This window comes from Artemia sp. Qi Xiang Cuo, chromosome 1 (assembly GCF_049724085.1).
Source record: "Artemia sp. Qi Xiang Cuo chromosome 1, ASM4972408v1, whole genome shotgun sequence".
Lineage (NCBI taxonomy): Eukaryota > Metazoa > Arthropoda > Branchiopoda > Anostraca > Artemiidae > Artemia > Artemia sp. Qi Xiang Cuo.
The window spans coordinates 86,591,411-86,615,110 of NC_142794.1; the positions used below are offsets into that span (position 1 = coordinate 86,591,411).

The following is a 23,700-nucleotide window of genomic DNA, read 5'->3' on the forward strand; positions in this document are numbered from 1 at the left end:
CCTCCCCCTCTATCTCTTCCTCTCTCTCTCACTTCCTTTCTCTCTCTCAGCTAAAAGTTTCTCTCTCTCAGGTAGTGAGGGAAAGAGAGGGTGAAGAGAAAGTGGGAGAAAGGGGGAAAGAGTCAGAGAGTTAGGGAATCAAATGATGGGCTCCCTTGAAATATGAAGGGCTTTTGCTTATGGTGCCTATGGGTTCAAATCCTCTCACGTATTGAATAAAAATGACAATTTTCGTCCATATTATATTGAGTGATAAATGGGGCTTTCAGGATATTGGATGAAAAATGGAACTTCCAGTCCAAGGGATACTGCAAAAACATTCGACGTTCAGGCCACTGAGTATTGGATGAAGATGAGTCCCTCGTGGTGTACAATTCTGCCTATAAAATTGGACTTGCAGTTGAACTAATGTTCCATTGAATTATTGGACATTCAGGCCATGTGAAATGAACAATTGGAAATTGGGAACATGGGATATTTAACTTAAAAAAAACAAACGATTATCCGTTTGTTGGATTGCCATTCAATTATTGGCTACCAATTTTTTTCAAAGAAATCAGGACAATTGTGTGTTTTATTTTTAAGTAGCTTAAATTTTTGTTATACTTTTGTTCAAAAGACGACCGAAATAAAAATGAACTAGTTTCTCTACTTCTCTGTATAGTATCTTGAATTTTCTCTACAGCCTTCTCCTCTTTTCTGTAAATATTATGCTTCAGTATTAGGATTAGGCTGCTGTACTTTGCCTATTTCAGGAAGTATATGTGGTTGTTTCAGCTTAAAATCGCTTCTTATTTTTATTCTTAAAAGTTCTCTTCTTTTTGCTTAAAATGCCAAAAGAACAGCTTTCAGTCATCTTTTGAAGTGGCACAATAAGTTTGATTTACATCAATGAATAAACTCTTTGTATTAACGTACTTCATTACTAGTATGTTGTACTTCATCAAGCTTATGGAAGTTTTTGGCGAAACAAAATATTTGCAAACGCTAGTAAAGCTTAGTTTATTTTTCAATGTTCCTTCTAATTGACTGTATCCACAGAGACGAGTGCTTGAACCCCCTACCACTATTCATCTTGGACTTAATTAAGGATGTGCATTGAATCCTGAACGCTTTATTTACCCAGGAAAACAGATCTGAGTGATAATGAAAAGTCCCTATTCCTTACTTTTACTTTGTGTTGACCAGTTTTAGCTCTTCTTTTAAGGATGACGTGTTAGGTTTTATATGTATCCAAGACTGAGCTCTAACCGTCTCTTGTAGTTGAGGTAACCAAAAGACTAGTTACGACTATTCTAAAGATCTTGAAAATCTTTGGACAATACAAACCTATGTTTTGACAAATATACAAAATATACTCACCATGTCCTCAGAAAAGATCCAGTCAAAATTTGTTGACTGGCTTTGTGTTGAATACTTTGAAAGTACCTCCGCCAGAAACATTAGCAAATATCACAGTTGCATTTAACACAGTATGTTACATTTGCAAGTAACACAAATCATGGCGTAATAATGAAATCCCTGAAAATATGCCTGAAAATTTATCAATGGTCATATAGGAATGCGTTCTCTTAACGCTGTTCTTCGAATTTGTCATTGACTGGGTAGCAGAATGAGGTTATGAATTGGTATGTTTTCAGATTTTGCGACAGCAAACCTCGTCAACTTGGATTAGGTTGCCATGCTCAAGGAATCAGCTAACAAAGTGCATATGATACTCACACAAGTTGCCAACCATGGTGTTATTCTCAAGATTGATACAGTTAAAACCAAACATATGGATTTACCAAATATATGGTAGTGACTCAGCTTTAGCTGTAGCTCCCAGGGTCTTCCTTAATTCGGAGATGGATTATTACGGCGGAACTTTGGTACCATCTATGTTATATACAGACTTATTGTAGCTGAGTTTGCTTCTTTGCCCTTAATGGGATAAAGCTTCTGCATTACTTTGAGGTTGTTTCTATACTCATTTCTACACTCTAATTATAGATTTTTAATTGAGGGACCTTCTAGAATTACTAGTATACATTTTTCTATGGGTATTCTCAGCTTCTATTAAACATAAAGCTTTTTCACTAATATTCTTTAACTTTCTCTGGAAAGTTTGAGAGAAACTTTCCAGGAACAGTTGAATACTAAACTTGAGAGTTTAAAATTTGATAATGTGGAAGATGGTTGGAATAATTTTAGAAAATAATTTGTGAAGTTGCTGAAGGTGTATTAGGGAAGAAAGCTATAACTTCATCTAATAATATTATTTAAAAAGCTTTATGTTTAATAGAAAGGAGAAAGGAATTGTACAAGAATTATCTGAGTGATAGATCGCATGAAAACAAAAGAAATGTAAAGAAAGTGGAGAAAGCATTGAAATATGAACCAAGGAGGTGTGAAGTGGAGGACATGGATAAAATTGCCGAGGATTTAGAAGATGCAGCTAGACGGCATAATAGTAAAATGTTGTACTGGCACGTTTACAAATTGAGAGGTAGTAGTTAATCCGGACTTGTCCCAGTTAAAAATAGGAATGGGGTGGCAATTAGCGATAAGGAAAAAGCTAAAGCGAGATGGGTCGAACATTTTGAGAACTTGCTTAACAGAGATAGAGTTGCAGGAAAAAATATAGAGGAAAATGAAAAAGTTTGTGATACCTTGGATGTGAAGGAAGATTTTTTTTGTGAGGAGGAATTAGCAACAGTACTAAAAGGATAAAAGAATAATAAGGCTCCAGGTGCTGATAGGGTAGTAAATGAGTTTCTTAAATATGGTGGCTCTGAGGTTAGAAATAAGTTACTGAAGATTATGAATATGATTTTTGAAAAAGGGGCAGTACCTAACGATTTTAGGAAAACCTTAATGAAGCCACTTTATAAGAAAGGTGGTAAAAGTGAGTGTGGTAATTATCGAAGTATTAGTCTGGTCTCTGTAGGTAGCAAATTGCTTAGTAATATGATACTTTTTAAACTGAGAGATGTTGTAGACAAAGTTTTAAGAGAAGAGCAGTGCGGTTTTAGAAAAGGTAGAGGATGTGTTGACCAAATTTTCACTCTTAGGTTAATAATTGAGAAGTGCCTAAGTTTTCAAACAGCTTTGGTCCTCAGTTTTATAGATTATGAGCAAGCGTTCGATTCTGTTGATAGAGGATCTTTAGTAAAGGTTTTATCCTTGTATGGTATACCAGACAAATACAATAAAGTTATTAGTGGTATGTATGAGAATAACAATAATGCAGTTACGGTAGGAACTGAGGTTAGCAGCTGGTTTTGTATTAAATTAGGATTTTATGATGGTTGTATTCTATCCCGCTGTATATGGATCATTTTGATGGACTTTGTCTTCAGGAGTACAAGAAAGGCAATGGGAGACCAAGGAATCAAATGGGAGGGAAAAAGTCTCCTGGACTTGGATTATGCTGATGATTTAAGCATCCTAGATGAAAGTGTGAGCAAAATTAATGAAGTTTTAGAGGTTTTGCGAGTTCAGGGTGCTAGTATTGGTTTGAAAATTAATGTTAGGAAGACTAAGACACTAAGGCTAGGAATAAGTGAAGATGAAACGGTGACGTTGGGTAATGAAAAGATTGATCAGGTGGACAGCTTCACTTACCTTAGTAGTATTATTAGTAAAGATGGTGGGAGCAGTGAAAATGTTTAAAGTTGAATAGCCAAGGCTTAGGCTGTTTTTTCACAGTTAAAAAAAAGTCTGGAAGAATAGGAAGATAAATCTGTAAACCAAGATTAAAATCTTAGAAGCTACAGTGATGACAGTGGTCAAATATGGCTCTGAAGCATGGACGCTCCGAAAAGTGGATGAACATTTGCTAGATGTTTTTCAGAGAAATTGCTTAAGGATTGTTCTGGGTACCCGGCTGACTGACCGTATTTCAAACAATAGGCTATACGAAAAATGTGGTTCAATACCGCTTTCTAGGTCTATAATGAAAGAAAGGTTGAGGTGGTTAGGGCATGTTGTGCGGATGAAGGATGACAGATTGCCGAAGATTGTTCTTTTCGGCCAACCATCTAAGGCTAAACAGAAAGCAGGTCGTCCCCGTCTGGGTTGGGAGGACGTCATAAAGAAAGATTTAAAGGAAATGGGAACTTCGTGGGCGGGTGCAAAAAGGGAGGCTTTGAATAGATTGGGGTGAAGGAGGAGCGTCCTTAGCGGTGTTGGCCTAAGGCAGCTTGGTGCTGCGATGAGTTGTTAGTTAGTTAGTTAGTTAGTTATTCTCACCAACCTCATCTTCTTTTTCATATAGTTTGGTGCGCTATCTATTGGACTATTTTGATATAGCACCATCTTTGGTGCCACCTTTGTATCTGTTTCTTCTGAATAAGTGAAGTCACATAGTTGCTAAATACAGTATAGTTGACAGATTTAGACAGTTTATTTTGGTAAAATAACAGATCACATTGATTCAGCCGTTTTTTGTGCATTTTTGGCGATTTAATTCGGGCTACATCTTTCGGAGATAGCTTTTGGAGAAGTGAGCAAAAACGGACGTTCAAGAGGCCACACAGTACTAGTGGGATTTTTTATCCTTAAACTGCTGGGATAAGGTGATTTGTGCGTTGCACTTCCAACGGGTCTTATTTACCGCTAAATCTTCAAAACTTGTAACGCCGGTGTTGCCATATTGAACTGAAGGTTTGCTGATAAAATCTTTATCAAAATAAATAATATAAGTATGGTAGAACTCTGCCCACTTTGCAAGAAAAATGTAACAAGAGCTCAAGGAGGAATTCCGTGCCGAGACTGCCTAGAGTGGCTCCACTTTGATTGCGCAGGCCTTGCGAATAATAAGAAAACTGCTGACGAAATTAGAGGACAATGGCAATGCTATAGTTGCAAATCTTCTAGCAATGATCAATATAAAGCAACTCCTCCACCAAAAGCACAAAATACTAGAGGGACTCCGAGAGAAGAATCCACCAAATGCCAAGGTCCCTCGGTAAGCCAGTCTACGAAGCCCAAAGAGATTCCTGTGAGCACTAGTTTCCCAGATAACAACACAGAATGCAGCTACTGTCACAAAGATGTCGACATTGCTACCTCTTTCCTCTGCTTTTTCAATGAGTGGGATCATACCTCTTGCCGAGGTATAACTGCTGACCTCATACTGGTTATGAAGAGAGAAAACAACGAGTGGCTCTTGTTTAAATACGAATGCCTCTCCTGCTACAGCTTCAAGTGTGACAGCTAACAGAGGCTCAACTTCACAGTCCTCATAAGGCAACACCTTTGAATCATAGTGAAAAACCTCACCTCATGACATCCAGCCGACAATTAATGCAATTATTCTGGTAGAAGTAGAAAAGGAATAAAGAGAACAGAAAAAGATGAATTTTGTGGTCATGGGACTACCTGAATGGACTGCTGTCAATGACACTACACCTGTTGTCAAATTGACTCAAGAAAACGAGCTCGGGGCAAATATCACTGAAAAGGAGATACTAGAAACTGCCCGGATAGGAAGACCAAAAGAAAATGCTAGTCCACGCACTTTGTTAGTTAAGCTAAAAAAAAAAGTCACAAGAGCTTGAGATGAAAAGGCAAACAATCCTGAGGACAGGTCTAAATCTAAGAAAATCATCAAATGAAGAAACTCGTACCCAAGTATATATAAACCCAGATCTCACGCCCATGCAGAAACAAATGCTCGTCGTGGAAAGACAGCAGAAGAGGAATGGCTTGCACCCAGGGCTATCGTCAAAAGGAGATCGGCAGAGCCATTGGAGGCGAGGTAAAGACTCCAATGAAGAGCAACAACAAATATGAAGTAGAATAACCAAAGCCAAAGAAATGCCACCATCCTTCAAGTCTTAAAAAAAAAAAACTACTTAAGTAAAAATACTAAAGATGCTATATTTAAATGCTCATTCACTACCGAACAAATTGTCAGTATTAAAAGTAGAAATTGCAGCGAAGAACTCGGATATAGTAGCAGTGATCGAAGCTAAGAATAAACATTGTCGATATCTCCCAATTTAACTAGAGTTGCCCTTCAACGGCTACAAAGCCACACCTTGAACTTGCATCAAGAAGAAGGTCAGGGAATTATTTGCTATGTCTTAGACAATTTATCAGTCCAGAAAGTATCATCAATAACAAATGAACATGAAATTACTTAGCTTCAGATATCAAACACAAACCAAGCAACTCTAAATTTGGCTCATAGCCGTGAATGACCAAGTACTCTTTAAAGATATTCACGCTATATGTCAAAGATTAACAGAAACAACTCATCATTGAAGATTCAATTACCGTAATATAGATTGGGACCTTCAACACCTCCTAGAACATAGTGGGTCACCCTCACAGAAGGAATTTCTGAGGGTAGTGAATGGTAGTTTACCTAGAACAGCTTATTAAAAAACCGACATGAATCCGAGGAAGCGACAAGCCAACACTACTGGACCTAGTCCTATGCAGTAATACGGGACTAATAAAATAACTTACTATAGGTCCCCCCGTTGGAAAATCAGACCGCACTACAATTTACTTAGAGTTGATTATAAGTTACGAAACTATGAGAAAAAAGAGAGGTGGATATATTCAAAAGGTGATTACGATACCATGCGAACGGAGCTAGAAGTTTTTAACTGGACTGAAATACTAAAAAACATAGATCTAGCACATGGCATGTACAGAAAGTGTGCATCCGTAATCATAGACCTCACAAAGATGTATGTACCAATAGTCTAAATATTTAACGACCGCCTCTAAAACGAGAGATCCTTGAACTTATAAAAACCAAACGGTAAGCCTGGGAGACGCTCAAGCAGACTGATACCGGAAGTAATCGTAGAAATTATCGTAGAATCGACAATAAACTGAGGAAAGCCACTAGAAAAGAAGTAAACGAAAGGGAGAGGAAAGTAGCCAAAAACCCAAAGATTAACCCCAAGGTGTTTTGGAATTTCATGAATTCATAAAGACAAGAACAGCCGGTTATTCCCGATCTTAGAAACTCAGGAACAAATTTAACAATCAGTGACCCAATAGCTAAAGCCAACCTACTAAATCAGCAGTTTTCCACAATTTTTACAACAGAGTGCGACAAAGATGAAAATCAAGAGGAATGTCAGCCACTAGTCGCAGGCAAATTTGAAGAAATACAACTGACAATACAAATGGTCTACAAAAAAACTGAAAAATCTAAACCCTTACAAATCAGAAGGTCCAGATGGCAAACATCCTAGACCACTCAAAAAAGTGGCACAAGAAATTTTAGCGCTATTGCACTACATTTTCGTCAAGTCACTACACACAGGGAACCTGCCTGATACATGGAAGCAAGTGACGGGGATACCCCTCTTCAAAAAAGGAAACAAATCAGATCCAAGTAACTACAGACCTATCAGTTTAACCTGTATCACTTGCAAAATACTAGAATCTTTACTCCACGAAAATATATTACAGTACCTACTCGAAAGAAGCCTCATTTCACCCCAGAGTTTGGATTTCTCTAGAAAAGATCAGTAGAAAGCCAGCTACTTGTCGCTATAAACGCCTGGAGAAAATAAATGGATAGTGGAATGCAGGTAGATATTTTTTACTTAGATCGCAGAAAAGCCTCTGATAAAGTCTCACAAAGTCAACTTTTTCGAAAACTACAGTCTATCGGTGTTGGTGATACTATTCTAAAGTGGGTTCTCAATTTTCTGAAAGGAAGGCCTCACCCAGTGTTACTGGAGGGATATCTTAGTAGCAATGAGACAAAAGTCACAAGTGGAGTACTTGTGACAAGTGGAGTACTTGGACCTTTAGTATTCAATATTTACATAAATGATCATCCAAATAACATAGATTCTGAGACACTGCTTTATGCAGATGACACAAAAATCTTTCACGCAATAACATGCTTTGAAGATACAGAAATATTACAGCAAAACAAAATAGCAGAATGGATGAAAAAATGGAGCATGGAAGTGAATACAGAAAAAAGTTGTCATGTTCGGCTAGAACCAAAACACATTTCTCGGCACTACTGCTTTGAAGGACAACATATACTTACACAAGAAGAAGCGTGAGACTTGGGAGTGACAATAGACTGTGACATGACTTTCACCAAGCATTAAAAGTCAATCGTCTCTAAGTCATCACGAGTCTTGGGAATTATTCGAGTAAATTTTTTTCTTTCTGACTCAACACTGTTTTCTACACTCTTCAAATCTTTAATGAGACCAATGATCGAATACGGTCATACAACAACCAGACCATTTTTTAAATTAATTAAAGAAAAAACTTTTTCCACAAAATAAGTTATTCAAAGAAAAGTAAAGAACTGCATTAAACAAAAATGAGCAAAAATAAAACCAAATAATCTACCTAGCTCAAAACAACCAAAAATCAGCATCGATAAATAAATGAAACCCAAAATGAACAGAAATTACAATAATAACCGAGTCAAACTCAAAACGAGCCGAAATTAGCATAAGTTTGGCGCAAAACCCATATGCCTTCCCAAGACGAGAACAAAATTTTTACTTTTCTGAAACAAAATATAAATGTTTATTGATTTGTCATAGAAAAGGCAGTGTGGTCATGGAGGAAAATAGTAACTTCGCATATATGGGGATGACAGACCAACTTCAGATTCAGTAACATTTCATTTACTGTTAGAAGAATAAATTGATAAATTTAGCATCTGTAAATTCAGCATTATTCCATTTTTAATTAGAAGAATATTCAACACAGTATTACAAGATTCAAGAACGGTTAGTGAATTTTCTAAGTCAATGGACCGATAACCTGCTTTGACCTGCAATTACGAAGGAAATTGTACCACCTTAACTCAATGCAGTATTAAAAATTCAAGAACAGTTAGTCAACTTTTTAAGTCAATGAACCGGTTACTTACTTTGACCCGGAAGTGTTTATTTTGTTTAGTATAAAATAAGTTTGTTTTAATTTTTATATATTAGTAAATCTACTGATTATGATGAACGACTGTGTCATCGAAATATTTAGAGTCTTTATTTTATATTTTCGTTTCACTGTCTAATAAAAGGACCTATCTCTATTTGGAATTCTTATTGATGTTGTTTTCACTTTTATAACTTTAATAAATCAAATAATTTTAACATTTTGATTACTAAATATCAGTATATGTATATTAAACTGACAATGCACATTCATTTGTATTTTTTATACAAATGATGCTTTGAGATATAGTGCATATAAAACATTATTTAAATAGATTTATGAATATAGATACCAATGAAAATGAACTTTCAATTTCAATTTCTTCAGTAGTGCGCCCCCTCATTCCCTCCCATTGTTGCCCCTGATTAGACTCAGCTTACAGAAAAGTTTCAATGAAGGTCTTGTCCTTGTATGGTGAGGAAAACTTTTTTTCAAATTTAAGCGGGGGGGGGGAGATTTATTGTTTTTTCAATTTTTGAAAGAAAATATCAAAATATGGCAATTCTCAATGGAAATGCCCAAAAAGATATATTTTTTTTTAATCTAGGGGGTGCAAAAGTCCGTCTTGGATTTTTACGGTTTTTTAGCTTTTTATCATTACGAGGCTCTTTTTAAGTGGCCATTCTAATAAGGAATAATTTAATATAATTTTTTCCCACTGATAATGTTCATGGTTGCTATTTTTTGCCTTTGTCCTTGAATCTCTTTTGACTCTTTAAAAGTCAAATAAAACTTTCAATTTCCAATCAAATGAGCTCTCTCTGAAGTTTATACTGAGTATCCCTTCCATAAAACCATATATGTCCCCAGGGGATAACTGACAACGCCTGCCCCCGAGTTAATAGCATAGAAGGTATAATAGTGATGTAATTTTTTGGAGATTTAGCTTTGAGAATTGTTTCTGCAATATTCCATGGAAATCTGTGTCAATTGGTAGTGGATCACAAGCATATATTGAGGAGAAATGAGTCATATAAAAATGATTTGATATAGCTAATGGCTAAAAGCTGTAGCCCTTTTCTCTTTTATTATTACTGGTATATTTTTACTTTTGTAACTTTAATAAATAGAATAATTTTAAGATATTGATTTCTAAATATCAGTATTTGTATATTAAACTGCAGTGTACATTCATTTGTATTCTTTCAGTAAAGTGCAAATTTTGTTCTGGCCTTGGGAAGGCATGGGGTTTTTGCGCCCAACTTATGTTAATTTCTGCTCGTTTCAGTTTGGCTCGGTTATTTATTGTAATTTCTGTTTGTTTTGGGTTTCATTTATTTATCGATGCTGGTTTGTGCTAGTTTTGAGCTTGCTAGATTATTTGATTTTATTTTTGCTCATTTTTTGTTCAATGTATTTCTTTACTTTTCTTTGAAACACTTCTTTTGTGGAAAAAGTCTTTTTAATTAATTTTTGTTCGTTTTATATTGACATAGTTTTTTCAGGGAAAAAGAAAATAATACTTCAAATCTTTTCGTTTATGAAGACTTTATAGTTTGGCCTGCTATTTTTATGCTGGAGAAAAATTTTCGGCAATTTTTAATTACACACACTTTTTAAAAAATCTGGGCACAAATAGTACTGTTTAACCTATTTTCATTCCTCCTCTAATTGACCTGAAACGGAAAACTTTATACCATTCGCAAAAAAATCTGTGTACTTTCTTTGATAGCTTGTATACACTTACACCATTTTGATTTAGTTAGATTTTAAGAGCAGAAGTATCCTCGAAAGTTTGAACATAATATCCTCAGACGTTCTTGAGATACTGCTGAGATAGCTTATTGGGAATTAGCATTATCAGAGTGCATTTTGATTTAATCTTAAGACAACATTTAGTTTTATAACAATAATGGGCAAATGGGTGGGTGGGAGTGAAAGGGGGATTACTTTCCTTCCAATCACTTTCGACTATTAAAAAGGGCATCAGCCCTTTCTATTTTCAATCAAATGAGCCACTTTCGAAGTTCCCACAACAAATCTATAAATTGATTTAGTTAAATTTTAAGAGCAGAATTATCCTCGAAAGTTTGAACATAATATCCTCAGTCGTTCTTGAGATACTGCTGAGATAGCTTATTGGGAATTAGCATTATCAGAGTGCATTTTGATTTAATCTTAAGACAACATTTAGTTTTATAAAAATAATAGGCAAATGGGTGGGTGGGAGTGGAAGGGGGATTACTTGCCTTCCAATCACTTTCGACTACTAAAAAGGGCATCAGCCCTTTCTATTTTCAATCAAATGAGCCCCTTTCGAAGTTCCCACAACAAATCTATAAATTGAGTTAGTTAGATTTTAAGAGCAGAATTATCCTCGAAAGTTTGAACATAATATCCTCAGTCGTTCTTGAGATACTGCTGAGATAGCTTATTGGGAATTAGCATTATCAGAGTGCATTTTGATTTAATCTTAAGACAACATTTAGTTTTATAAACATATTTGGAAATTGGGTGGGTGGGTGTGTAAGGGGGATCACTTGCCTTCCAATCACTTTCGACTATTAAAATGGGCATCAGCCCTTTCTGTTTTCAATCAAATGAGCCCCTTTCGAAGCTCCCACAACAACTCCTTCGATACAAAGTGCTCTGGTACAAAAACAACAACAAATAACTTTCGACTATTAAAAAGGGCACTAGCCCTTTGAATTTCAAATCGAATGAGCCCTTTTCTGAAGTTTCAACGACAACGCCTTCTATTAAACCTAATATGCTCCTAGGGCATAACTTAAAACCCTTGCCCTGAGCAAGGGCTGTGGTGGAGTATCCTCCTCAAAACATATTTAATATCTGTAAGTCAACTACGCTGAACACAATGGCTATCTCAAACTTTTTATTGGATGGGTGTGGGGGAATGATGGGCGTGGGGGGAGGGTTAGTTGCCCTCCAATCACTTTCGACTATTAAAAAGGGCACTAACCCTTTGAATTTCCAGTCGAATGAGCCTGTTTTGAAGTTTTTACGACAACGCCTCCTATAAAAGCCTTATATGCCCCAGGGCATAACTTAAAACTCCTAGCCTGAGGATTGTGGTGGAGTGTCCTCGTCAAAAATTATTTTTCTACTTGGAAATCAACTACGTTGAACAAAATGGCTATCTCTTAATTTTGATTGGATGCGTTTGGGGGAATATGAAGGGGGGCTTGGGGGTTAGTTGCCCTCCAATCACTTTCAACTATTCAAAAGGGCAATAGCCCTTTGAATTTCCAATCGAATGAGCCTTTTTTGAAGTTTCTACGACAACGCATTCTATAAAAGCCTTATATGCCCCAGGGCTTAACTTAAAACTCTTACCCTGAGGATTGTGGGACAGTGTCCTCCTAAAAAACTTTTTTTCTATTTGGAAATCAACTACGTTGAACAAAATGCTATCTCTCAATTTTGATTGGATGTGTTCGGGGGAAAGATGAACGTGGGGCTTGGGGGTTAGTTGCCCTCCAATCACTTTCAACTATTAAAAAGGGCACTAGCCCTTTGAATTTCCAATCAAATGAGACTTTTTTGAACTTTCTACGACAACGCCTTTTATAGAAACCTTATATGCCCCCATGGCATAACTTAAAACCCGTGCCCTGAGGGTTGTTGGGGAGTATCATCCTCAAAAACACAGTTTCTATCTTGATATCAACTACGCTGAACAAAGTGGCTATCTCAAAATTTTGATTGGATGTGTTTGGAGGAATGATGGGCTTGGGGTGGGGGCTAGTTATCCCCCCCCCCAAATCACGTTCGCCTATAACCCGGCACTCGCCCTTAGACTTTACCGTCGGCTTACCCTTGATTTACGTGTCTCCGACAACGCCGTCAATAACAACCTTATATTCACCCAGGCCCTAACTTAAAACTCTTGCCCTGAGGGTTTTGGGGAAGTATCCTCCTCAAAAACATATTTTCTATCTGGAAATCAACTACGCTGAACAAAATGGCTATCTCACAATTTTGATTCTATTTTTAAATTTTTTTTTCTATTTGGAAATCAACTATTTTGAACAAAATGGCTATCTCTCAATTTTGATTGGATGTGTTTGGGGGAAAGATGAGCGGGGGGTAGGGGTTTAGTTGCCCTCCAATCACTTTCAACTATTAAAAAGAGCACTAGCCCTTTGAATTTCCAATCGAATGAGCCTATTTTTTGGTTAAATTTGGTTAAATTTTTTTGAAGTTTCTACGACAACGCCTTCTATAAAAGCCTTATATGCCCCAGGGCATAACTTAAAACTCCTACCCTGAGGATTGTTGGGAGTGTCCTCCTCAAAAACCTTTTTTCTATTTGGAAATCAACTACGTTGAACAAAATGGCTATCTCTCAATGTTGATTGGATGTGTTTGGGGGAAAGATGAGCGTGGGGGTTAGTTGCCCTCCAATCACTTTCAACTATTAAAAAGGGCATTAGCCCTTTGAATTTCCAATCAAATGAGTCTTTTTTGAACTTTCTACGACAACGCCTACTATAAAAACCTTATATGCCCCCAGAGAATAACTTAAAATACTTGCCCTGAGGGTTTTGGGGGAGTATCCTCCTCAAAAAAAAAGTGTATAAATTGATATCAACTATGCTGACCAAATAGGCTATCTCACATGTGGGTTGGGATGGGTTGGTGGGACTGTGGGGCTTGGGGGGGGGGCTAGGGGCCCCCCCAATCACTTGACGATAAAACGGCTCAAGCCCTTTGAATTTCTAATCTACTGAGCAATTTTTGAACTTTATACGACAAGGCCTTCAATAAAAACCTTATATGCCCCCAGGCTATAACTTAAAACTCTTGCCCTGAGGGTTTTGGGGAAGTATCCTCCTCAAAAACATATTTTCTATCTTGACATCAACTATAATGAACAAAATGGCTATCTCACAATTTTGATTGGATGTGTTTAGGGGAATGATGGGCGTAGGAGGGGAGATGCTAGAAAAGCTCTTGCGTCGGCCTTGCAGCAGTTGTGATTGAATCCCGGCTGTATTTCCTCATATCTTCTGGTAAAGATCAATCCACTGGTCAGCCATCGGACAACTATTCAAGATACGTTTCGTGGATCTAGTTTTGTGCAGTTGAGAAATACCCTGTGGCATAGACAGTGAATCAAAATTCTCACCAAAATTGAATGTGTTTGTCAGGTCAGCACTGTTATATGACAGTGAAACAGACCATAAATGCTACTGATGCCGAAGAATTGAGGGTCTGACAAATTACAGAAACCAACAGTTTACATTTTTTTTTTTTTTTTTTTTTTTTTTTACTGGATACTGATGTTCTAGCATTGAGGGTTTGACCACGGTTGCCTAAGAACGAATTTAGATATCACTGTCACTGATGAGTCTTGGCCTTACCGAAAGGGTACAAAACCTTCAGCTTACATTTTACTTTTATTGTTTTTCAATAGCATACTTATTTTCTTTTTTGTAACCTTCAGGTATTTTATACGTAATGTGTATCAAAACCATATAGTAGTTTCTTCATTTGCCTCAATGAATATGTTTAAGCTATCCCTCTTCAAGTAGAACTGTGAATGATTTAAGTTGTAAGATAATTAAGAACAAAAATATCTCTAGCTGGTTTTATTTTCAGTAAAAGATGTAAAAATTGGTCTTTCTTTGCATTTGAAAAAAGGACAAAAGTAATATTTTTCTAGGTCAAGAAATATTTTTACATTCTAGTATATTTTTTCCAGTTTATTTTAACTTACCATTAATTCGTAATAACTTACAGGTATGATGCTTCAAAGAGCCGGAAAGACCCTTCATGAAGTTCAGTGCATATTAGATAGCCAGGGTGCGTCTGATCTCGTTATTGAGCTCATTATGAAATGTGGCACAAGCACCGCCATATTTCAGAGTGCCATTGAGCTTGGCATAGCTCTGTTGGAGGGAGGCAACCCTGTTATACAAAAGAGTATATACAATAAGCTGCAAAATCCAGAAATTGCTCCGGAAGTTTTAAAGGTATTGCATTTTTATTACATTATTACAGCAGGAAATACCCTTCACGAAGTTCAATGTATATTAGATAGCCATGGTGCGTCAGATTATTAAGTGTTTTTTGTTGGGGTTATGTTGAAATGTGGCACAAGTACCGCCATGTTTCAGAGTGCCATTGAGCTTCGCATAGCTCTTTTGGAGAGAGCTAACCTTGTTGTACAAAGTAACCCAATACTCTTTTGTACAACAGGATTATCTCTCTCCAAAAGAGTACTTAGAATAAGCTGCAAAACCCAGCAAAATTCAGGAATTTTTGTTGGTATCATATTTTTATTAGATTTCGGATGTATAGGTTGTCTCAAGTATTTAACATGCATTTATCATTATTATTATTATTCTTTTTTTGTCAAACAATGAATCAGCTACAAAATGTCACTGTTTCGGTGCCATCTGAACGATTGAATTACTTGCTTGACTTAAGATCGTGCTCGATAGCGTCGCCAGCGTAGAGAGAACCAGACGTTAGCGTCGTTAGTCGTCTTCAGAGTGGCCTGTTTTGGGCGAGGGTAGGAGCTTCGCCTGGTTCAATGCCCCACGCTATGAGTCAGTCTAAACAATTGCGAAAGATTTTTATCTCTTCCCCCTCCCTTACGGTGCATGTCTCTGTGACAAGTTTCCTATGTATTTTTGTACTGTTTATCGAAAATGATATTTAACTCTGAATAAGTTTTTGGTGGATAATCAGTGATTTATGGCTGTTCGTCAATTTCCTTTACAATGTCTCCCTTTTTGTTACCCTTCTTCTTCTTTTTTTTGGGTGTATTTACCGAAATAGACCCTTGCGAGGGATATATGGAAATTTTTTTGGTAGTTTACAATTCAAGGGCACTGGAAAGATTTTACGAATTCATTCCAATGTTGCCACTTCCATTAATTGAAAATCTACTCAATGTTTTTTTTTTTTTTTTTCCTAGAGGGCATTAAATTATTTTTGTATGAAGAGCAAAAAAGGGATTTTAAAACTAAATTTTGCTGATAAATACTGAGATAATAATAAATTTCCTCTACTTTAGTCCCAAATATAGTGAAAAAATTACAAAAAAAACTTAGATCTTTATCCAGCTTCAATTTAAAATAGTCGACCGCTCCTTAGTTGTTTGAACCGAGCCTTTCACGTGATAGCAGAAACATGGTGCAAGAAGAGCATTACTAATTTCTCAGAATTGACTGAAATTGGCTGTAGAGAGGAAAAAGGATCCGACCAAGATGTTTCTTGTGGAGCACAGTTAGGAAACATATTCCATAGAAACAGGAACAAAATATGATCCTCTGGCCTCTTGCTCGGATCATAGCATGAAGCGAGACTGTAAATAATTTAAAGTCTAGATTAAAAAAAAATGCTATCAATAATAAATGGTGGATATACAAGTAAAAAGCTGCATGTCCTTCTTGTATTATTCCTGCCACGTATATATTACCTTCCTGTCTTTCCTTCCTTTTCCTTCATTTCTTCATAATTCCTTGCTTGTTTCTTTTGTTTCCTGGCATTTGTATATGGAAGGTATGATTGTAGAAGCTTTGAAGAGGGTGCATTCTCCTGGATTTCGAAAGTTTTCTTGTCTTTTTTAAAAGTTGGAATGAATAGGAGGGAAAACAACCTATCTCGTTTGCTCTTTTCCTTCCTGGTACCCTCTAACCTTTTCCCAAGACATGCGATCAACATTTTTAGATTTTCATATCTCTTACACCCCTGGGGGAAGGGCTATAAATGGTGCAAATCACCTTGTTTACGTTAGTTTCTTAGGAAAAATAAGACTTTCTTTGTTTTGGGTGTGATATGGTATTGAATTAATACTTGCAGGGAATGTTTCCCAAGTCAAATGGGATCACAGATGCTCTTGTGGGAGAGAGGGTGGTTTTAGGGGAGCTGAAAGGGGGTGAAAAAAAGCTTGTCGCTTCAAAGTTTTTCATCCCTTAGATGGCTTTTATTATTTTGAAATGTTTCATTATATGTAGGCATTATTGTTATCATCATTGATCTATGACTCGTGAAAATTTAAAATGAATGTCAAAACAGAGGATAAATCAAGAGAAAAACAAAATAAAATTCCACTTGAACAAAATATTATTAAATTACACTAGTCCAGGCAAGTATAGCATTCATTGCATAACTTCTCTATTTTTGTAATTTGCACTTAAGTTTTTTTTTTGCCATAATTGCTTTTCTCATCCGTTTTTTTCCAATTCTTATGTCGTTGTTTTGGCAGCTGATAAACTTTCTATCTTGGATAAGAATTGTTTTTCTTTTTACATAACTGTTTTTCTCATCTGTTTTTCTTAGTTTTATGTCCAATGTTTGTGATTTAGCAGCTGATAAACTATCTGTCATGGCTGCAATGGTAGCTGATTCCTAGTAAAGGTGAAACCATATACTAATCTTCTTACTGTGTTTTTTAAACATTTTTTTCAGGTCATTTATTGGAAAATGAAAGAGGGTCAGAAATATATTAAAGGATTTGTAGAAGGATCAAATCTTTCAGCTAACGAGGAGTCCGAAATCCCTCCGAAAATTATTGTTATGGAACAGCTGTTACATTTTTTACAGCTTCTTTGTGTAAACCACAACAAAGATCTTCAAGTATGAATATATTTTCTTTTTTTCTCTAATTAAATAATTCAAGTGTGAAGGCTTTTCCCTATTTCCTTAACTATTTTTTTCTGTTTATTTTGAGCTCAGGTTTTTTCTCTTTTTTATCATCATAATAGCTGTTTTCATCTCTTCGTTGCACCTTCAGTATTTTCAGATTTTGCAACTCCTGTGTGAGAATTGTAACCGGCATCTTCAACAATTAATATTTTTCTCAGCAGGCAATCTTAAGGCTAGTTTTTTCCTTTAATTGTTCAGTATTCAGTATTTTGAGATTTCTACAGCTTCTCTGTAAGAATTCCAACCGAAATCATCTTGTATTATTTTTTTCCTCTTTCTTGTAGTTAACCTGTTTTTCTTTGCTTATTCAGCATATTATCCCAAATTCATCTGTTTATCTTTTCATATCAAGTCCGTATTTTCAAGTTCCTCTGTTTATTGTTAGATGTTTGCACTCATCCTTGCTTAGGACTATGGGTCTGATTTTGTATGGAGGTACACTCATGTGTGTGGGTTCTACTTTGTCTTTGTGTATGAGCATACATCCATGATCTGCCATCTTTTCTTCTGCGTTTTGTTTAACAATTTTCTAATTTTCAACTATTTTTTTTGTCTCTTTTTCTAAGTTTGATTATTTTATTTTTGTATTTTGTGTGACGTATCTACTTATCGTTTTGAATTATTTGGTTCCAACCCCATGTGTATGTATTGCTCGTCGTTCCTTTGTTTTTGTGTGTATATATGCATCTACGATTTACCATCCATCTCTGTTTGTTTTTTGGGGAATCAATTCAGAAAATTTAAGGGGCGGGACAGGAATTTGCCTTTGATTCTTTTTCAAATCAACACACGAAACAAAGCTAATTTTCAAAATCAAGGGAGAAGGGGATTTTGTTTTTTACATTTCCTCAATAAAAACACCAAAAGTTTTGTGTCCAATTTTGTGGGGAGGGCGATTCCCCCTACAATTCATTTCAGTTTCTTTAGATTCAGTTTACGTTTCCTTGTATTGTCTGCTTTGAAAAAAATATTTTTAACTCATTAATTAATTAAATTAAATATAACTAAATATTAAGTATAATTTATTTTTCTTGTTTTTTTTTTTGGATCTTCTCAATGTGCTCTAGGCAAGGGAGCTTTCGAGTCTATGTCTGCCTTCCTGAAATATTGAGGTTTTTCCGTTGGTTCCTTAAATTCTCTGCACAACCTCCCTATTTTTGTGCTTCTTTGGCCTATAGCTCATCTAAACTACTTCATAAATTACTATAAGTATTGCACCACGATTTCTCGCATAAGATTTGCGGGGCTTACATTACTTTGGGGGTAAAAAGGGGATCTACTTTTGCCTCTATATACATTTGTTTGTCCAGGATTTTATTTGTTTTTGCATGTAGGCCTGTACATGATCTGCCATATTTCTCTCTGTTCCTTTGTCTTCCAATTTCTAAATTTATAGTCATTCGTATTTTTTCCTCTATTGTTTTCTAGTTGTGTGTGTTGTATGATTATTATTACAATTTATAAATCAATTAAAACGAATTTTTAGTTCGTTGTAAGTTCGTTTCTACAGCTGTTAGCTATAGAAACTTCCATAGTTAAGAAAAACTCCCTGTGTTACATCCCATATCTTTTGCTTTCTTTGTCGTTAAATATACTCGTGCGTTTTAAAACAAAAAAACTTTCATTGTCGTTGTAAACAAACTCGTACAGTATTATAACTATTTGCGCCTTGATTTCTCACGATAACTTGAATAGTATATACTTTCTTTTATTTTTGGATTTGGTGTGACATTTGGATTGAATTCTGACACAACAAGCCGTAACTCAGAAAAGCAATATTTTTTGGCTAATTTTGTTTGTTTTATTTTTTTTATTTACTTTTGTTTGTTCTTATTTTGTTTTAATGTTATTTACTTTAATTTTTACGGTTATTTTCTTGTTTTAGTCTTTTATATGCTTTTGTTTTACTCTTTTATTAGCTTTTGTTCGCTCTTAATATGCTTTACTCTTTTTGTTTGTTCTTTTAACTTCTCTTATTTTCTTGAGTTACTTATTTATTTTTCTTTGCTCTTACTTTGCTTTACTGTCTTGTTTGCCTTTTAGTTTAAATTTAGTTTTACCTTTAACACTTATTTTCGTCTTTTACTCTTTTATGTACTTCTGTTTGGTTTAATTTTGTTGTTTTACTCTTATTTACTTTTGTTTGCTCTTGATTTGTTTCAATCTTGTCTTATCTTTTGCTCTTACTTTATTTTACTCTTATCATTTTTGTTTTACTTTTTCATTTATTTCGTTTTGTCTTACTCTTAATTCTCTTGTTTTACGCTTTTATTTATTTTTGTTTGCTCTATTTTATTTGTTATACTCTTTTATCATTATCTCCAAAACCACAGTACTTATCATGGGGTTTTTCTGAAAGACGGTTTGGTATGATGCAACTAATCGTCTGAAGATACAACTTAGTAACTGATCCAAAACGTTACAGTTTCGCACTTTAAATTTCATTTCGTTGATTTTTTTCCTTACAGACTTTTTAAGGACTCAAAACTCCCAAAAAAACTACAACTTGGTTGAAGAAACCCTTGTATTTTTGGAAAGTTTATTTGGTTCTTCAGTGGGCAAGCCTGTTCTTCTTGGACCCTTTCTAAAGAAAGAGAACATATCGCTGGTTAATCAGATTCTTGAAAGTCTCACGGAATACTGTCAGGTAACTTAATGATCTATTTTTGGCTTGTTTCTAACCTGGATTCATAATAAAACAGGTTCTTGTGACTATTTCGGTTAATTTTTTTTTTAGTTGTGTAATTCTATTAGCTGTACATTAGCTATGACTTTGTTGTAATGCTTTCTTTTAGATATTCATTAGCTTTGCTGCCTAAGTAAAGAACGATCTTTTTTTTTTTTTTTTTTTTTTTTTTTTTTTTTTTTTTTTTTTTTTTTGGTTTTAGATCAGGGTACTTCGTATCTAAAAAATTGTCATAGAACCTTCAAAAAGGGCTCTTTCGATTTGAAATTGGACTGGCCAGTGCCTTTTTCAATAGTCGAAAGTGATTGGAAGGCAACTAACACCCCTTCCACGCCTACCATTTCCTCAAACGCATCTAATCAAAATTTTGAGATAGCCATTTTTAACTGACTGATAAGGTTTTTTTTTATTTAAATCAAACAAATAAATAAATGAACCACCAGAAGCAAACTTGTTTAGGCTATGCACCCTTCAAAAAAAAAAAAACCTAATATATACATTGCTATCAACAACGTAAAACAATAAATAAATGAAAAAAGAAAAGAGAGAAAAAAAAAGCACGGCACAACCTACTCCAAATTAATGCAGCCCCAAAAATAGAAAAAAACAAACCATAACTAATTATCACCGTTCTCTCACTCCCACCCTCACACAACCACAAAATTAACCAAAATACAACTGACAGACCCCTCAAGAGAATATCGCTAAGAAATGTTATACTCACCTAAACACAGACATTTTAACCTACTCCTAAAACTAGCAATATTTTCATCAACTAATAATTCATTTGGTAAACTATTATAAAACCCTGGTCCCACATGACGGATAGAGAAGAATGATCTTCGAGTTAAAGTCTGAGGTCGTCTTATCTGGGTGCTGTTCTGGTTCAGTATTCATGGACATTACATCCAGCCACGAACATTTGACCGAAACATTGTGGCAATAATCCACACTCATATTTAAACAAAAACAAAGCTGAATAAAATTTAGAACCTCCGTGTAAAGGCAGATTATGTCGTTCGACACATCTCCTTCTCGCTAATGTACCTTTTTTATCAGTGCTTTTTTAAAGCACTCTTATAGCTGAGCTCTGTATCGCACGAAGCTGAAGTAGATGTGTCGGGAAAGTACTTGACCAAAAAACATTACAGTGCAAAAGGTACGGGTGAACAGTTTAAAAATACAATTGTATATGGGGTCTATAACTTAAACATTCATCTATCAGGACACCAAGGTACTTGACAGTCTTTAATCGCTGGATGGAAGTATCAACAAATCTAAGCTCATTAATCCATGGATAGTAATTTGGAGTTTCTTTCGTAAACTAGAAACTGTGATTTATTGTTATTTAACCTCAGTTTGTTAGCTCTAGTCCATTTCCCAATTGTGTTCATACCCGTAATAAGCTTCTCCATGAGTTGCAGTTCCGTCTTTGCTGCCACTGTAAAATGCGCATCATCCGCATTTAGCGCAATAATTAACTTTATGGTTTCACTAACGGAAAAATTCAGGTCAAACGAAAAACTCTCCACAGCTCCGCACAAATCATTAATGAAAATTAAAAACAGTGTAGGCCCGAGCACAGACCCTTGTGGCACACCATATTCAATTTTCTTTGTACCTGATACGGCACCTCCAACACTCACATACAAAGGTTATCAAAGAGAGACCTTAAAAGGTCTAAGAACCTACCACGAAATCCACAATTATCAAGTTTTGCAAGCCGAATACCTTCATCAAGCGAATCAAAGGCCTTCACAATATTGAGGAAAACTGAAGCCGCTTTCCAACCAGCATGCAGGGCATCATTTACGAACGTCGCTAAAAATAGAACAGCCTGATCCATCGACATTCCTCTTCGGAAATCAAATTGGGTTTGAATTAAAAGTCTCCGCGATTCTAGAAACTCGACCATTCTAGCATTTATCATCTTTTCAAACACTCTACTTAACACTGGGAGAAGAGATATAGATCTATAACCATGGAGAAAATTCTTATCACCACCTTTAAATAACGGAATAACTTTAGCTGACTTAAAGCATTCTGGAAAAATACCACATTTCATACACTGATCAAATAGGTATACCAAATGCTCTGATACAACTGGAAATACATGCTTCAAAAGTTTCAGGGAAAAATAATCACTACCTGCGGCATTACTCTTCATGTTCCAAACTGTATTTTGGATTGGACGCAAAAAAGCAGAAACATCACTAGCCATAGGTAAAAACTGAACAAAAGACTCATCTACAGAGGAGGAGGATCCTATACCTGCCATAGTTTTTCCAATATTTGCAAAGTGGTCACACATCTGATCAGCTGCTTCCTCCGGTGATGAGGTGCAAACTCTGCAAACAGAACTCTGGGTTGGGCGGATTACCGAGTTGATTGTTTTCCAAGTCTTCGCAGGATTTCCTTCCGACCTTTTAAATTCTTCTCTGAAATATTCTATTTTAGCTTTTCGAAGAAGCTTATTCAATTCGTTGTTATATTTTCTGTACCTCTCTTCGGCATATGGTGATGTATTAGAATACTTGAATAATCACCTCCTTTCCATTATCGCTGCCATTATTACTTTAGAAATCCAAGGTTCAACTGGTGTCTTGGTTTGAACTGACTGCCTTGATATTTTACAACCTGACTTCAATATTTCATTGATTTCTACCATACCATGAACAAAACTTCATATTTACATCAAGTTCACTATCTTCAAGAAACTAAAACTTACATTTTCTAATTCATTTTTAAACTGAACCAGAACATCTCGATCGATTCTCAATGTGTTTTGATGGCCTGGGGCGGCTGATAAAAATCTTACTGTGCATTTGATTTGAGTATTCAGGAATTAAAAGCCTTAACACAAGAATCTTCAAAAGCGGGGGGTTTGGGAGGAGGCATCCCCCCATCTTTAACTCCTCAAATGATCAGCTAACAGTTAGTCAAGCAATAATAAGTTATAAACTGTACAAAAACGTGCAGAAATTATTTGAAAAAAACTACGTTTTCTAAAGAGTTAAAGAGGCTGAGTCACAAGTTCGAACCTTATAACGTACAGGGATTAGAAGGTGCAGTTGGGGGGCTGCCGTCCCCCAAATCCCTGCTTCCGTATATGAAAGGGGCTGTGCCCTCCTAAACGCCTCGCTCTTTACGCTAAAGTTTGACTCTGTCTCACAACTTTATTTTTTAAAACAATAAAAAACTTTAGCGTAAAGAGCGAGGCGTTGAGGAGTGGACAGCCCCTTTCATATACGGAAGCGGGGATTTGGGGGCGGCAGCCCCCCAACTGCACCTCCTAATCCCTGTACGTTTTAAGGTTCGAACTTGTGACTCAGCCTCTTTAACTCTTTTAGAAAACGTAGTTTTTTTCAAATAATTTCTGCACGTTTTTGTACAGTTTATAACTTATTATTGCTTGACTAACTGTTAGCTGATCTTTTGAGGAGTTAAAGATGGGGGGCTGCCGCCTT

At 35.8% G+C, this 23,700-nt stretch overlaps 1 protein-coding gene across 1 annotated transcript in view; it reads left to right on the plus strand.

The window, feature by feature from the left end:
* LOC148956863 (inositol 1,4,5-trisphosphate receptor-like) overlaps positions 1-23,700 on the plus strand; it is a 166,979-nt gene that overhangs the window by 101,066 nt on the left and 42,213 nt on the right. Inside the window, 3 exon segments of the mRNA XM_089092350.1 lie at positions 14,632-14,864; positions 17,311-17,478; positions 19,973-20,194. Of these exon segments, the coding sequence (XP_088948476.1) occupies positions 14,632-14,864; positions 17,311-17,478; positions 19,973-20,194 (623 nt within the window).